We start from the raw sequence: 18,361 nt of genomic DNA, 5'->3' as shown, positions 1-18,361 counted from the left end.
ATAACCACACCCTCGCCACATAACCACACCCTCGCCACATAACCACGCCCTCGCCACATAACCACGCCCTCGCCACATAACCACACCCTCGCCACATAACCACGCCCTCGCCACATAACCACACCCTCGCCACATAACCACACCCTCGCCACATAACCACGCCCTCGCCACATAACCCCGCCCTCGCCACATAACCACGCCCTCGCCACATAACCACACCCTCGCCACATAACCACGCCCTCGCCACATAACCCCGCCCTCGCCACATAACCACGCCCTCGCCACATAACCACGCCCTCGCCACATAACCACGCCCTCGCCACATAACCACGCCCTCGCCACATAACCACACCCTCGCCACATAACCACGCCCTCGCCACATAACCACACCCTCGCCACATAACCACGCCCTCGCCACATAACCACGCCCTCGCCACATAACCACGCCCTCGCCACATAACCACACCCTCGCCACATAACCACACCCTCGCCACATAACCACACCCTCGCCACATAACCACGCCCTCGCCACATAACCCCGCCCTCGCCACATAACCACACCCTCGCCACATAACCACGCCCTCGCCACATAACCACACCCTCGCCACATAACCACACCCTCGCCACATAACCACGCCCTCGCCACATAACCACGCCCTCGCCACATAACCACGCCCTCGCCACATAACCACGCCCTCGCCACATAACCACACCCTCGCCACATAACCACACCCTCGCCACATAACCACACCCTCGCCACATAACTACGCCCTCGCCACATAACCACGCCCTCGCCACATAACCACACCCTCGCCACATAACCACACCCTCGCCACATAACCACGCCCTCGCCACATAACCACGCCCTCGCCACATAACCACACCCTCGCCACATAACCACACCCTCGCCACATAACCACGCCCTCGCCACATAACCACGCCCTCGCCACATAACCACACCCTCGCCACATAACCACGCCCTCGCCACATAACCACACCCTCGCCACATAACCACACCCTCGCCACATAACCACGCCCTCGCCACATAACCCCGCCCTCGCCACATAACCACGCCCTCGCCACATAACCACACCCTCGCCACATAACCACGCCCTCGCCACATAACCCCGCCCTCGCCACATAACCACGCCCTCGCCACATAACCACGCCCTCGCCACATAACCACGCCCTCGCCACATAACCACGCCCTCGCCACATAACCACACCCTCGCCACATAACCACGCCCTCGCCACATAACCACACCCTCGCCACATAACCACGCCCTCGCCACATAACCACGCCCTCGCCACATAACCACGCCCTCGCCACATAACCACACCCTCGCCACATAACCACACCCTCGCCACATAACCACACCCTCGCCACATAACCACGCCCTCGCCACATAACCCCGCCCTCGCCACATAACCACGCCCTCGCCACATAACCACGCCCTCGCCACATAACCACGCCCTCGCCACATAACCACACCCTCGCCACATAACCACGCCCTCGCCACATAACCACACCCTCGCCACATAACCACATCCTCGCCACATAACCACGCCCTCGCCACATAACCACGCCCTCGCCACATAACCACACCCTCGCCACATAACCACGCCCTCGCCACATAACCACACCCTCGCCACATAACCACGCCCTCGCCACATAACCACACCCTCGCCACATAACCACACCCTCGCCACATATTCCGTCACACTGACCACCAACTCTTCAAGGCAGAGGAAAGGAGATGGATCACATGACTACATATAATTAGGACAAGCACAGTGACGGAGACTGTTGTGCTTAGTCCATGACTCTCCCTCCCCCCCCCCTACACACACACACACGATAGTTGAGTGAACAGCGCTCTAGACTCGTAATCCTAGGGTCCGGGTTCGATCCTCGGTTATGGCAGAAACAAAATGGACAGAGTTTTTTTTCACCTTGATGCTCCCGTTACCTGGGAATTAGGCAACTGTTACGGGCTGCTTCCTGGGTGAGTGTGTGTGTGTGTGTAATTACCTAAGTGTAATTACCTAAGTGTAGTTACAGGATGAGAGCTACGCTCGTGGTGTCCCGTCTTCCCAGCACTCTTTGTCATATAACGCTTTGAAACTACTGACGGTCTTGGCCTCCACCACCTTCTCACTTAACTTGTTCCAACCGTCTACCACTCTATTTGCGAAGGTGAATTTTCTTATATTTCTTCGGCATCTGTGTTTAGCTAGTTTAAATCTATGACCTCTTGTTCTTGAAGTTCCAGGTCTCAGGAAGTCTTCCCTGTCGATTTTGTCAATTCCTGTTACTATTTTGTATGTAGTGATCATATCACCTCTTTTTCTTCTGTCTTCTAGTTTTGGCATATTTAATGCTTCTAACCTCTCCTCGTAGCTCTTGCCCTTCAGTTCTGGGAGCCACTTAGTAGCATGTCTTTGCACCTTTTCCAGTTTGTTGATGTGCTTCTTAAGATATGGGCACCACACAACAGCTGCATATTCTAGCTTTGGCCTAACAAAAGTCATGAACAATTTCTTTAGTATATCGCCATCCATGTATTTAAATGCAATTCTGAAGTTAGAAAGCATAGCATAGGCTCCTTGCACAATATTCTTTATGTGGTCCTCAGGTGATAGTTTTCTATCTAGAACCACTCCTAGATCTCTTTCTTTATCAGAATTCTTTAAAGATTTCTCACATAATATATAGGTTGTGTGGGGTCTATGTTCTCCTATTCCACATTCCATAACATGACATTTATTAACATTAAATTCCATTTGCCAAGTGGTGCTCCATATACTTATTTTGTCCAGGTCTTTTTGAAGGGCATGACAGTCATCTAAATTTCTTATCCTTCCTATTATCTTAGCATCATCAGCAAACATGTTCATATAATTCTGTATAGCAACTGGTAGATCATTTATGTACACAATAAACATCACTGGTGCAAGAACTGAACCCTGTGGTACTCCACTTGTGACATTTCTCCATTCTGATACATTGCCTCTGATTACTGCCCTCATTTTTCTATCAGTCAGAAAATTTTTCATCCATGATAGAAGCTTACCTGTCACCCCTCCAATATTTTCCAGTTTCCAGAACAACCTCTTATGTGGAACTCTGTCGAAAGCCTTTTTTAGGTCCAGATAGATGCAGTCAACCCAACCATCTCTTTCCTGTAATATCTCTGTGGCTCGATCATAGAAACTGAGTAAATTCGATACACAGGATCTTCCAGATCGAAATCTTCCAGGTGTGTGTGTGTGTGTGTGTGTGTGTGTGTGTGTGTGTGTGTGTGTGTGTGTGTGTGTGTGTGTGTGTGTGTGTGTGTGTGTGTAGAATAAAAAATTGTAGTTAGTAATAGTTGATTGATGATTGACAGTTGAGAGACGGGCCGAAAGAGCAGAGCTGAACCCCCGCAAGCACAACTAGGTGAACACACACACACACACACACACACACACACACACACACACACACACACACACACACACACACACACACACACACACACACACTTGCTCTATGAAAGCGAGATGAAATGATTGAAACAAGGAATAAAGTGACATATATATAAACAGAGCAACAAAAGATACCCCTCAATAAGATTTTAAATCTAGCCAAACCCACAGGTTTAACAGAGCGAGTTAATGAACCTGATCACTGGCCTGAAAAAATAACTCATAATTTAAATATTTTACCAATATTGTTACATTTTGACAGCGTTAGTGGAGCGAGGTTTATAGTGTGATAATTCTCGCTGCAGCAGTGGTGGTAGTCCTGATTGTTGTTGTGGTGGTGGTGGTGGAGGTGGTGATTGTTGTGGTGGTGGTGGTGACGGAGATGGTGATTGTGGTGGTGGTGGTGGTGGTGATTGTTGTGGTGGTGGAGGTGGTGATTGTTGTGGTGGTGGTGGTGGTGGTGGTGGTGGTGGTGATTGTTGTGGTGGTGGTGATTGTTGTGGTGGTGGTGGTGATTGTTGTGGTGGTGGAGGTGGTGATTGTTGTGGTGGTGGTGGTGGTGGTGGAGGTGGTGATTGTGGTGGTGGTGATTGCGGTGGTGGAGGTGGTGATTGTGGTGGTGGTGGTGATTGTTGTGGTGGTGGTGGTGATTGTTGTGGTGGTGGAGGTGGTGATTGTTGTGGTGGTGGAGGTGGTGATTGTGGTGGTGGTGGAGGTGGTGATTGTGGTGGTGGTGGTGGTGGTGATTGTTGTGGTGGTGGAGGTGGTGATTGTGGTGGTGGTGGTGATTGTTGTGGAGGTGGTGATTGTTGTGGAGGTGGTGATTGTTGTGGTGGTGGTGGTGAAGGTGGTGATTGTGGTGGTGGTGGTGAAGGTGGTGATTGTGGTGGTGGTGGTGGTGATTGTTGTGGTGGTGGTGGTGGAGGTGGTGATTGTGGTGGTGGTGGTGGTGGTGGAGGTGGTGGTGATTGTGGTGGTGGTGGTGGTGATTGTGGTGGAGGTGGTGATTGTGGTGGTGGTCACATTAGCACTGTCTGCTGATAACCACCTTACCGTCCCCACATTAAAGTACCCAGACCATGAGTTTGCTCGCGATATCTTATGGAGTGTTATCCATAAGATATCATAATGCTTATGCTGACCATAAGCACACTACATGCTTATGGTCAGCATGTAGTGTGCTATCCTGATTATTTCTACAGCTATCTTAATATCACCAACACACAAGTTTATATAGTTGGTTATCCCACTGGTGAGGCGAGATATAGAGCAGTTGACCAGACCACACACTAGAAGTTGAAGGGACGACGACGTTTCGGTCCGTCCTGGACCATTCTCAAGTCGATTGTCCAGGACGGACCGAAACGTGGTCGTCCCTTCAACTTCTAGTGTGTGGTCTGGTCAACATACTTCAGCCACGTTATTGTGACTCCTCGTCTGCCTATAGAGCAGTTAGAGAAATATGACGGAGCCTGTTGAAGGTTTCTGGTTGTCAGAGCCTTTCTCAGCAAGAGACTGGCCAAGGGAAGCAGAGAGAGGGGTGGAGGCCAAGGTCTGGGATCTTCTCGGACGTAGATTCGAACCCTCGTCACGGCCCTTTTGGATTTGTTCAACATCTGCAACCTGACCACCCATCCCCTGCGGGCCGCTCCAAGAAACAGCCTAGTGGACCAAACTCTCACAAGTCAAGCCTGGTCTCGGGCCGGGCTTGGGGAGTAGAAGAACTCCCAAAACCCCATCAACCAGGTAACCAGGTAACCAGGTATCAACCAGGTATCTCCGGGGAGAGATGTAGCCACCTCCTCTCTACCTGGTCAGAGCGATACAGGTAACAGTAACGACCGTGGAGGTAATGTAGCAAAGACCATATACCATCCAACAATCTAATCAAGTTGTTGAGAGAGTTCTCTTGTTGTTATCTGGTGACACGACCCTCTGCCGGTCCTCACCAGGCGGGCCCAGCCTCACCTGTACCACCTCAGCCCTCGCTCCTCACCACCACTACAGCCCTCCCTCGTCACCACCACCTCAGCCCTCGCTCCTCACCACCACTACAGCCCTCCCTCGTCACCACCACCTCAGCCCTCGCTCCTCACCACCACTACAGCCCTCCCTCAAGAGACAGACCTCCTACCTCACCTGCTGCTCTCCTACTTGCTATGCCCGGGGCTGCGGGCTGCTTCAGCTCCATATTAATATGAGGCGGGTTTGTTTCACCGAGCAGCTCCCTCCTTCCCCCCAACCATGCTGCTATAGTAGCTACTGCCTCTAGTGTGCTACTGCCCCTAGTGTGCTACAGCCTCTAGTGTGCTACTGCCTCTAGTGTGCTACTGCCTCTAGTGTGCTACTGCCTCTAGTGTGCTACAGCCTCTAGTGTGCTACTGCTCCCCCTGCTGTTACCACCACTACTGATGCCAGCTCTCCTACTTGACCACGTGTGAAACAGATACTGCTGTTGATACTGTTACCACTGCCGCTCCTCCTTTTGCTTCTACTGTTCGGTTTACTGTTGAAGCTTCTACTGCTGCTGCTGCCTCTTTTGATTATGCAACCTCTGCAGCAGTTGTTCCAACAGCAGTGTCATGTGTTGCAGCTGTTACAGCTGTTGGAGCTGTTACAGCTGTTGGAGCTGTTACAGCTGTTGGAGCTGTTACAGCTGTTGCAGCTGTTACAGCTGTTGGAGCTGTTACAGCTGTTGGAGCTGTTACAGCTGTTGGAGCTGTTACAGCTGTTGGAGCTGTTACAGCTGTTGGAGCTGTTACAGCTGTTGGAGCTGTTACAGCTGTTGGAGCTGTTACAGCTGTTGGAGCTGTTACAGCTGTTGGAGCTGTTAGAGCTGTTACAGCTGTTGGAGCTGTTACAGCTGTTGGAGCTGTTACAGCTGTTGCAGCTGTTACAGCTGTTGGAGCTGTTACAGCTGTTGCAGCTGTTGCAGCTGTTACAGCTGTTGCAGCTGTTACAGCTGTTGCAGCTGTTACAGCTGTTGCAGCTGTTACAGCTGTTGCAGCTGTTACAGCTGTTGCAGCTGTTACAGCTGTTGGAGCTGTTGCAGCTGTTACAGCTGTTGCAGCTGTTACAGCTGTTGGAGCTGTTGCAGCTGTTACAGCTGTTGCAGCTGTTACAGCTGTTGCAGCTGTTACAGCTGTTGCAGCTGTTACAGCTGTTGGAGCTGTTGCAGCTGTTACAGCTGTTGCAGCTGTTACAGCTGTTGGAGCTGTTGCAGCTGTTACAGCTGTTGCAGCTGTTACAGCTGTTGCAGCTGTTACAGCTGTTGCAGCTGTTACAGCTGTTGGAGCTGTTGCAGCTGTTACAGCTGTTGCAGCTGTTAGAGCTGTTGCAGCTGTTACAGCTGTTGCAGCTGTTACAGCTGTTGGAGCTGTTACAGCTGTTGGAGCTGTTACAGCTGTTGGAGCTGTTACAGCTGTTACAGCTGTTACAGCTGTTGGAGCTGTTACAGCTGTTGCAGCTGTTACAGCTGTTGCAGCTGTTACAGCTGTTACAGCTGTTGACACTTGTGGTTTTGTTGCAGCTGCTGCTGACAGGCGATATATTTGTGTGATTGTACAGGAGTACACACAGGTACAGTCACGTCATCCTTTCTCTCCACCACACACACAGTTGTGGACGGTTGAGAGGCGGCACCAAAGAGCCAGAGCTCAACCCCCCCCCCCCCCGCAAGCACAACTAGGTGGGTACACACACACACACACACATGTGTGTGTGTGTGTGTGTACACACACACACACACATACACACACACAGGTTCCCCGGCGACCAAGAGCTACAGAACACTCCCCCTCGCTGCATCTCACCACCTCCAAGTGAGAGCACCAACCGGTGTATCCCTCTCACAATAGTCTTGGCAGCGGCGGCGGTGGTGCGGACCGCCACCACTCAGCTACTGAATGACCTCTCCCCCCCCCTCCCCCCCCCCACACACACACAAGGGTGACTCCCCCCCCCCCCCACCCCAGGACAGACACTAACATGTGGAGCCACCAGGCCCGTGTCATCCCTCACACCCAGAACAGCAGAGATCCCGCTACTCCACGAGGAGGACCGTCAAGCATGATAGAAATTAAAGACCTATTGGAGTGACATGATATATACAAGTCTTTGAAAGTGTTAATAAACCAGATCACAAATTACAATGACATAACAGTCAACCGCTCCGTCTAATTACCCAAAGGTAATTACCCAAAGCCTGGTTGATCAGTCCAGCAACCAGGAGGCCTGGTTACAGGGCTGATTACGCGACCGGGCCGCGGGGACGCTAAGCCCCGGAAGCACCTCAAGGTAACCAAGGTAAGCTACCCAAATCTACTCAAAGCTCCCCAAAGCTTCCCAGCATTACGTAAGTGATGAAGAACTATCATATACATTTACTCACTGTAATCTTTGTGCTGAATGTATAACATGAACAAAAAATATTTTTACTGTGAAATATAATTTTTATAACGGTATTAAATACGAAACTAAATGGCAAGCGACGCCACAGGAAGTCGACGCTCCAAGCGACAATGTTGTGGCTTTTCGGTAATTAGACGGACCCAATTTTGTTATACAATAATATTTCAGAGTAAAATATATATTTCTTCATGTTGTACATTCAGCACCAACATTATAGTGAGTAAATATATCATAGTTCTTCATTACTTACGTAATTCTAGAAGCTTTGGGTAGATTTGGGTAATTAAAGGGACCCTTCACTCTCTCACTCTCATATGAGACATAGACAAGGACGGGGAACCTTCACTCTCTCACTCTCATATGAGACATAGACAAGGACGGGGAACCTTCACTCTCTCACTCTCATATGAGACATAGACAAGGACGCAAACTACAGTACTTTATCCACGGGAGACATCTCCCGTCACGCAGGGTACATCTTTCCTCAATCTATGGAAGCTTTGTTTACATTTATTAAACAGTTTACAAGAATGAAAACTTGCCAATCAACTGTTGTTATTGTTATAAACAGCCTCCTGGTGCTTCGGAGCTCATTAACTGTTTAATAAATGTAAACAAAGCCGCCAAAGATCGTGAAAAGATGCACAGGTTCGTAAGTGGTTGCGTAACTGCTTCGTGAATGTGGTCGTTGGTTAGAGAGCGGACCGTGGGAGACATTAGGCCCCGAGGACCTGGACCTCGAGGCAAGCTAACCAACCCTTCAGCGCTCCACGCCTCACCTTACACACTGCCACACCTAATCTACTTATTTTTTATGGCCTGGATTTTCCCCGAAGGTCACTCGCCATATCTAGTGGTCTCGACGGGGACAGAAAGCCGGCGGCTTGTCAAAAAAGTCCCCCCCCCCCACACCATTTGTTATAACTGGGCGACTAGAATCCGACAAATGGATAGTTATTAACATTTAAATTGTAATATTTATTATCAAATGTCATTAATATATATTTAGATAGATTTTGATGTTAGTAGTTTTCCATTCGATGTGTCTAATTTTAAATCCTAGCCTAGTCCTGGTAGGCTGTCTGGCAGTAGGCCTACCAGTGACAGCCGTTATTGTTGCCAGTAGATAACCACCAGATAGACGGTGGTATAGGCCTATAATACAAAAAAAAAACACTTTTGTGCTGCCAGAAGAGTCACCACCCTCATGTTGGTGAGAATAATCTCCAACAGCCAGCTCCAACGACTCTTGTGTACCCAGACACCACCTGGGACTAAGGCTCACCATAGCCCGTGCTTCTTGTCCCGCTCCTGTGCCAGGTAAGTTACGGGCTCACCATAGTCCGTGCTACTTGCCCCGTTCCTGTGCCAGGTAAGTTACGGGCTCACCATAGCCCGTGCTACTTGCCCCGTTCCTGTGCCAGGTAAGTTACGGGCTCACCATAGCCCGTGCTACTTGTCCCGCTCCTGTGCCAGGTAAGTTACGGGCTCACCATAGTCCGTGCTTCTTGTCCCGCTCCTGTGCCAGGTAAGTTACGGGCTCACCATAGCCCGTGCTACTTGCCCCGCTCCTGTGCCAGGTAAGTTACGGGCTCACCATAGTCCGTGCTTCTTGTCCCGCTCCTGGGCCAGGTAAGTTACGGGCTCACCATAGCCCGTGCTACTTGTCCCGCTCCTGTGCCAGGTAAGTTACAGGCTCACCATAGCCCGTGCTACTTGCCCCGCTCCTGTGCCAGGTAAGTTACGGGCTCACCATAGTCCGTGCTTCTTGTCCCGCTCCTGGGCCAGGTAAGTTACAGGCTCACCATAGCCCGTGCTACTTGCCCCGCTCCTGTGCCAGGTAAGTTACGGGCTCACCATAGCCCGTGCTACTTGGAACTTGTTCCGAGTAGCTGAATCTATAACAACAACAACAGCTGGGACACACACACACTAGTCTCCCAGGCAATGTACTGACAACCCAACATACCACATACCCAAACAAACGACATACACACACATATGTCAACCCATGGTGGACAGGCCACCGGACTTTCAATCCTCCTCTCTCTCTCTCTCTCTATACCCGCATCCTCTTCCAGAATGTCACTTCCTCATCTGTCTACCTCCCTCCATCCTTTCCAAACCCTTTGGGCATCAAAGGTAAGAAGGCCTATGATATTTTGTTATCCGCTTTTAACCTGAATTCTCCACAACTTCCACCCTCAGGGATGCAGCGAGGAAGTCTTCCAGAGGGACAAGGAAGCCTCCCTAGAGCAGCGGTGGCGCCAAGAACCCACCCTAGACCAGCGGTGGCGCCAAGAACCCACCCTAGACCAGCGGTGGCGCCAAGAACCCTCCCTAGAGCAGCGGTGGCGCCAAGAACCCTCCCTAGAGCAGCGGTGGCGCCAAGAACCCTCCCTAGAGCAGCGGTGGCGCCAAGAACCCTCCCTAGACCAGCGGTGGCGCCAAGAACCCACCCTAGACCAGCGGTGGCGCCAAGAACCCTCCCTAGAGCAGGGGTTAAGTTGTTATCTTCCCCCTACGCGGCCGGACCACCACCCGGCAGGTCTCGGGTACTGATCACATCTTACCGGACAGCATTAGAGAGTTATAACGTCTAATACTGTCAGGTAAAGATGTAAAACGGACCCAAAATCTTCACGAAGCCAACTCCAGCCTCCAAGTGGACCTTCCAAGGCTGCCGCTTCATTGAGGAAATCCTGAGCCGCGTAAAATGTAATCCCCGAGAGACACAATATATAGGAAGGTAAAATATGATGGTTAAGCTTAGTATGGTGTACAGTAAGAGTCTTGCAAGGCTGAATATCAGTGTGTAAAGTCTGAGGTTAGGATCATTACACGTCGCCGCCACCTTCATCTTACAAGATCTGATGTGATGTGTGTTATACTGAAGCTATACTACACTATGTTATACTTCACTACGTGTATGTACACTTTATACACATACCTTGAAGTGTATGTACACTTTATACACATACCTTGAAGTGTATGTACACTACATACACATATACAAATATACAAAATCATATACAAATTGTATCAAACAGATGATCAAACTCTACGGATTCTGCGCGCCAATGTTCACCACCACTGACTTCATGGGGGGGAGGGGAGTGGCGAACTCCGGCCCACGTATGACTCCTCCAGTCATCCCTGCAAAGTTTAATGAGGCTACTAGCCTCACAGCCCGTCCTCCTAAGGTCCCCAGCGTCTAGAAAATGGTAAATTTAAAATGGTCTCTCCTAACCTACCAGAGGACCCAAAACAGAAAACGGGACAGTCCGTCACTTTCGCCAGCCGCTTCCATTTTCTAGTACGACTGTTGTTGTTGTTGTTTAAGATTCAGCTACTGGGAACTAAAAGTTCCAAGTAGCACGGGCTATGGTGAGCCCGTTGTGGACTTATTTTCAGTTACCTATACACAAGTTTTAAATATCAGGACTTTCTTTGTTTTATTAAACAATAGATATTTTACACAAAATTTGAAAATATCCTGAGTTACTTTACAATTTATTGAAATATTTTAGTTTTGTTTTGTTTGTTTTATAAAACTGTAATATCAATATAGCTATAGGTTAAGTAGTAATTGTAATTAAGAAGCAATAAAATGCTTATCTTCAAAAACTAAGACGGTTAGGTTAGGTCGTGGTTTTCTATTCAGCTTTTCAGTTAAACTCAAATATTCACAATATATTTGACAGTACGATTTAATACTAAGTGTACACAAAAAAACAAATACAATAAATCGTATTTGACAGTACGATTTAATACTAAAAATACAATTCCTGACTGTCATACATAATACATAAATTCACTTATAGGGCTGTTACACTTACCTCCCCATTTTTGGAGGACGGGCTGTTTGCTCGATATCACGACAATTCTGGGATAACTGGCTATCTTAAGATGATTTGAGGTTATCTTAAGATTATTTCGGGGCTTTAGTGTCCCCGCGGCCCGGTCCTCGACCAGGCCTCCACCTGGCACCTCAATCATAATCAACATGTTGTTGGTCATCTTACCTGGCAATGTGGGGTTTAATGTCATTAGAGTGCAGGTAAAATATAGTTTATCACAGGGATTCTCTTGCTGCATATAGGTGCAAAGAAGTCATGATATTCTTTAGGCTATCAAACCAAAACGTAAAACATAGTTGTCATTAATGGGAATTTTGTTTAGCAGGCGCCAACAGTTTGGCTACGATGTGCAGGCGATGAGTCACAATAACGTAGCTAAAGTATGTTGACCAGACCACACACTAGAAGGTGAAGGGACGACGACTACGATACAGTCGTCGATACGATATGTTGCCTACGATAATTCTGGATGTTTTGGCTACCATGATTTAGGAAGTGTTTACAGTACAAATTATCAGTTAATGAAGAACGTCTCCAGTCACAGTTTCCAACAGTCTGACATGTATAAAACACACACTAAGAGCCGACTTGTACCAAGGATCCGCTAGATTACCTCTCACACTTGTAAATAATGTTGTGGTTATCGTAAGATCATTTTATACATATATATATATATATATATATATATATATATATATATATATATATATATATATATACATATATATGTATATATATACATATATATATATATATATATATATATATATATATATATACATATGTATGTATATATATATATATATATATATATATATATATATATACATATGTATGTATATATATATATATATATATATATATATATATATATACATATGTATGTATATATATATATATATATATATATATATATATATATATATATATATATATATATATATATATATATATATATATAAACAATGAAAAAATACACGAAACTGTATTTTGAAATATTTTAATTTATAAATAAACTCCTTACTGGGATCGTCAACCAATACACAAGAACCTGCAAACTGTTTTCGGCAAGTTATAATTTGCCATTTCTACATATACGGAGCAAGGCAATTTAAACCGCTTCTGCTTTTGGTGGTAAGCAATATGTAGCTGTAAATATGACCTGCCAAACTCATATTTGGCACGTGCCAAACTCTGTTAAACCACGCGTTTTCAGAGCTACTGTACTAGGCTTGGGTAGCCTAGTCAAGCTTGGGTAGCCTAGTCAAGTTTGGCTATAAATATAATAGTACTTATATGGTCAGAATATCTTTCAGGCCCGGCCCCCAATCCAGTCTATAGCCGAATAAAATGTATCTTATAAAGCTTATTATCTAAGGAGTAATTCGAAATAACTAAAGAACATTACGATCACACTATAACTGAAACAACGTGCTGAAAAGTAATAACTCACAAATGTTACGTATGCTATGCATTGTACTCACCTAGTTGAAATAATATTTACAGATTAATAACAATTCAAAAGTCCTCGGGACTCGTATGCAAATGAATACAATTGTCAAATCACAATACAGGCTCCTTCACACCCATATTCTCCCTAAATAAATCTACATAGACATAAACCGTAATGTGCATACCATTTCACTTTAATAGCAGTTTTCTTATGCAAACTATCCCAAGAAACCTACAGATGTATAACATTCCCATATGCAAATCAAACCATATTAAAGGCTTCGTGAATACTCTACATGCAATGTATGTCCAGGTGTTTGCTTCAAATTTTCATACTGAACTTGTTAAATGTGCTTAAAGCATATCACCTCAGAACCGTCTTAAATTACTGATTGATAGTATGCAAATTAAGGTATGTAAATGTGGAGAGGCTACATCAATAACGTTACAGCGAACCTGATCCGTAATGCTAGCTAAGTTAGGCAAGGTTAGGCTAAGCTAGGCAAGGTTAGGCTAAGCTAGGCAAGGCTAGGCTAAGCTAGGCAAAGCTAGGCAAGGCTAGGCTAAGTTAGGCAAGGCTAGGCAAGGTTAGGCTAAGTTAGGCAAGGCTAGGCTAAGCTAGGCAAGGTTAGGCTAAGTTAGGCAAGACTAGGCTAAGCTAGGCTAAGCTAGGCAAGGCTAGGCTAAGCTAGGCTAAGCTAGGCTAAGTTAGGCAAGACTAGGCTAAGCTAGGCTAAGCTAGGCAAGGCTAGGCTAAGCTAGGCAAGGCTAGGCTAAGCTAGGCAAGGCTAGGCTAAGTTAGGCAAGACTAGGCTAAGCTAGGCTAAGCTAGGCAAGGTTAGGCTAAGCTAGGCAAGGCTAGGCTAAGCTAGGCTAAGCTAGGCTAAGTTAGGCAAGACTAGGCTAAGCTAGGCTAAGCTAGGCAAGGTTAGGCTAAGCTAGGCAAGGCTAGGCTAAGCTAGGCAAGGCTAGGCTAAGCTAGGCAAGGCTAAGCTAGGCTAGGCTAAGCTAGGCAAAGCTAGGCAAGGCTAGGCTAAGCTAGGCTAAGCTAGGCAAGGTTGGACTACGTCATTACAACAAAATAATCTAAAAAGTTACAAGGGCATAACTGTTCTCACCTTAATCGTGGGCCGCCGAAAACCGCCAATATTCCAGCTTTGTAATTTTTTATGTTGAGACTTTAAGTTGACCAGACCACACACTAGAAGGTGAAGGGACGACGACGTTTCGGTCCGTCCTGGACCATTCTCAAGTCGATTGTGACCTTGAGACTTCAAAGTCTGGACGAGCCGGACACCAGAGCCGGTTAAGTCAGCCAACCAACCTGTTCCCCACATAATACATCACAGTTTTGACGTAATCATCAACTACGTCAAAAAAAATGTAGGTGCTATACTAAAATTAAAAGCACAGGACTACTGAGTCTTCCTCAGTCTCCTGAGTGTAGGTTAGGTTGGGGCGCCTCGTCTGTACAGTTTTAGTTGGGGAAAAGTGATGAGAAAGTTGACACTTGTGTAGAGGAACGTCCTGTCGTCTTCCCGCGGGTTGTCAGCGAACTAGCGAGCAGCCTCAACCTAATATATTACTTTAAATCACGCTCACTAACAACACTGGCCACGCCACAGGTATAACACTATCAATTAATCGAGAAACACTTGAGTTGCTGACGACTGACGGTGTTAAATTGTCCTCCCGGCTTGGCGCCATCTTTTGACCACTGGCGGCCCTGCTAGTTCTATATTCAGGCATACCAACCTACAAAGTTCAATATTCAATCCCTTAATTAAACAAGAGCTATATAAACGTTCAGTATCGTCATCAACAGAGTTAAAACGCCAAGTACTTTAAAATAAATTACAAAATATTCGTAAGCATACAAAATATAATGGAAATAATTGTGTGAACCTTGATGTCAGAACTGAAACATGTTGGTAGTCATGCCAGCAAAACTCCTATACAGTCACTGCAATACGAACTCTGCCAATCTTTTTCTATCTTCATACAAATAAATAAATAATAAAAAATAAATGTTTATTCAGGTCAAGTACATACATACAAAGAGGTTTTACAAAAATTGATATATTTAAAGATAGAGCTAGTACATACAATGCCTAAAGCCACTATTACGCAAAGCGTTTCGGGCAGACAATTACTGACGAGTTCGTCAACCAATCAATAGGTTTTTATACTGATTACAGTGAAATATATATATGGTATTACCACGCCGTACCGCTTCTATAGGCTTGCCGCCTTCAATTATAATTTAACGCTACTTGGCTTACCATCTTTATTAAGTAAAATTCAGACATAATATACGGCACACAGAGAAAGAACGTTAAATATGAATTAATAATAAAACATTTTAATGTATCACGGCTAATAATAATATACAAATAATGTGATACAACTTTCTTCCGAAAAACACTGACCACTAATTGGGAATATTGTTAAATTGCCAGCTCGGCGAGCCTTCACATAATGAATTCAAATCATAAACCTAAATTTTCTGTGCCACGGCCGCAAAACATTTTTAATAACACTGACTGTTTTGCGCATCTATCTTTACACTTGGCTAGAGGTATTCTTTCCCATTATCTTACCAAAATATATCTAACTACCTTACATTAGATGAAGGGCTGGTAGGGGCATGACAGTTGAGTGGTCCTGGTAGAGGCATGACAGTTGAGTGGTCCTGGTAGAGGCATGACAGTTGAGTGGTCCTGGTAGGGGCATGACAGTTGAGTGGTCCTGGTAGGGGCATGACAGTTGAGTGGTCCTAGTAGAGGCATGACAGTTGAGTGGTCCTGGTAGAGGCATGACAGTTGAGTGGTCCCGGTAGAGGCATGACAGTTGAGTGGTCCTGGTAGAGGCATGACAGTTGAGTGGTCCTAGTAGAGGCATGACAGTTGAGTGGTCCTGGTAGAGCATAACAGTTGAGTGGTCCTTCAGTAATATGTCTACTTTCGACTGGTAGGACCTAGCAGTGAGTGAGTGAGTGAGTGAGTGAGTGAGTGAGTGAGTGAGTGAGTGAGTGAGTGAGTGAGTGGTGAGTGCGGCTGGCGAGGCGTGGCGGCTAGTCCATCTCCTCACCTCGCCATCTGTGTTGTCATTGGTACATCTCCAAGTAAGCAAGCAGACATCACCTCCAAGGTTTAAATAAAAACGTATTCCAATATCCGCACGACTCCCAAGTATATTTAATATTTTGTTGTATATTTGGAGACGCCACGTCGTCCCCTCCATAGTATCGTATATACTTTAACTTGAAGCAGTATGATAAACATATATTTACTTTAGCTTGAACCAGTCTTTCAACATTACAAACCTGTCTGAGGATATTAATCAAACAGAAATGTTGCGAGATGAAAACATTTACAATTTGACAAATTTAACAGGTAGCTTCGTAGCTCTTATTGTACAATGATATTAAATTTATATTATTTCCTTCTATAATTTATTTTGTAAATGTAACATATAGGATATCGAATAGGTTTTAATTTGGTGCCTTCTTTTCATAATTACTTACTAATAGGTTTTGAAGCATAATTATCTATCCCATCTATCTTACTCTTAAGAAAAAAAAAAAATAATAATACTTTTAATTGATTGGTATTTTCCACATTGCATATATCTAAAAATAATTTTGGTTTATATTTGAAAAGCAATTTTTTTTTAGCCTGCCTATGGGACATGCATCATACTTCCAACTGAATTAAACTGTTGATTGTTATGGCCTCTTATTTCCTCCCAAGTCTTAACCACCATTGTTTTCATATTGACCACTAATATATAAACCTTCCTGAAAAGGATATTATTATGAGAATTAATTATAACCCTTATTAATTATATATATATATATATATATATATATATATATATATATATATATATATATATATATATATATGTATATATATATATATATATATATATATATATATATATATATATATATATATATATATATATATATATATAAAACAACATGTGAAAATTTAGAAAATACTAAACGCGTTTTCGGCTCAATTCACCTTCATCAAAGCAAAATAGAGAATGAAGCTCCATTCTCACACACATATTATATATATATATATATATATATATATATATATATATATATATATATATATATATATATATATATATATATATATGTCGTACCTAATAGCCAGAATGCACTTCTCAGCCAACTATGCAAGGCCCGATTTGCCTAATAAGCCAAGTTTTCCTGAATTAATATATTTTCTCTAATTTTTTTCTTATGAAATGATAAAGCTACCCATTTCATAATGTATGAGGTCAATTTTTTTTATTGGAGTTAAAATTAACGTAGATATATGACCGAACCTAACCAACCCTACCTAACCTAACCTAACCTATCTTTATAGGTTAGGTTAGGTTAGGTAGCCAAAAAAGTTAGGTTAGGTTAGGTTAGGTAGGTTAGGTTGTCGAAAACACATTAATTCATGAAAACTTGGCTTATTAGGCAAATCGGGCCTTGCATAGTAGGCTGAGAAGTGCATTCTGGCTACTAGGTACGACATATATATATATATATATATATATATATATATATATACACACACACGCGTTAGGTACAACATGTATATAATTTCTTGATACTGCGAAAATTTCATTTTGTAACTTCCAAATTTGTTGAAGATTAGCCAATAAAATATTATTCCCTGGATGTCAGTAAACATTTCTAGTAGAGAGTTGTTTGTTTAACTAGCGCGTGTGGTGATGGGTTTCATCAAAGGGAGGTGTCCAGCACATGGCACAAACACGGTTACTCACCGTGTAATGTCAATAAAAGATGAGTCATTAAATGCCGCGTGTAAAAATACATGATGTGTTGACCTTAACGACCGAACATGTCTGGTGAACAAGCAGACCCGATGAACAGATGTATCAATTCTCACCACATTATTGACATGTTACTTGGTCTGGCTGTGTTTACCTTACAGCTTAATATCAGTCACCGTCAATGGCTTGGCTTCTTATCATGACTTTACAATTAAACGTCTAATTTGATGCACTTTTCTCTTACCATAACCGTCCAGTTCCAGATGGAGGCACCTAATCTGTCTCGGCCGATGCTCATTCATTCCAGCATATGTACAAATTTGAAAACACCTAAATGTGGACGCTGCCGCTATAGCGTCCAGACT

At 44.8% G+C, this 18,361-nt stretch overlaps 1 protein-coding gene across 1 annotated transcript; it reads left to right on the top strand.

Moving 5' to 3' along the window:
• The first annotated feature begins 4,930 nt into the window (after positions 1-4,930).
• On the top strand, positions 4,931-10,440 carry LOC138355294 (mRNA decay activator protein ZFP36L3-like). The gene is made up of 3 exons (XM_069310168.1): positions 4,931-5,039; positions 5,915-7,047; positions 10,087-10,440. The coding sequence occupies exons 1-3, from the start codon at positions 4,931-4,933 to the stop codon at positions 10,438-10,440; spliced, it is 1,596 nt and encodes a 531-aa protein (XP_069166269.1).
• The last annotated feature ends 7,921 nt before the right edge of the window (positions 10,441-18,361 follow it).

This window comes from Procambarus clarkii, chromosome 66 (assembly GCF_040958095.1).
Source record: "Procambarus clarkii isolate CNS0578487 chromosome 66, FALCON_Pclarkii_2.0, whole genome shotgun sequence".
NCBI classification, from domain to species: Eukaryota; Metazoa; Arthropoda; class Malacostraca; order Decapoda; family Cambaridae; genus Procambarus; species Procambarus clarkii.
The sequence above is the reverse complement of the archived record's forward strand: the minus strand, read 5'-3'. Positions and strand labels throughout refer to the sequence as shown.

Bases quoted from the DNA above. Each gene is read 5' to 3' on its own strand.
- LOC138355294 (XM_069310168.1), top strand. From the start codon at position 4,931: ATGACGGAGCCTGTTGAAGGTTTCTGGTTGTCAGAGCCTTTCTCAGCA. The intron at 5,040-5,914 runs GTAGATTCGAAC...CGTGTGAAACAG, and splicing joins GGTCTGGGATCTTCTCGGAC to ATACTGCTGTTGATACTGTT. The intron at 7,048-10,086 runs GTACAGTCACGT...TTCCACCCTCAG, and splicing joins TTGTACAGGAGTACACACAG to GGATGCAGCGAGGAAGTCTT.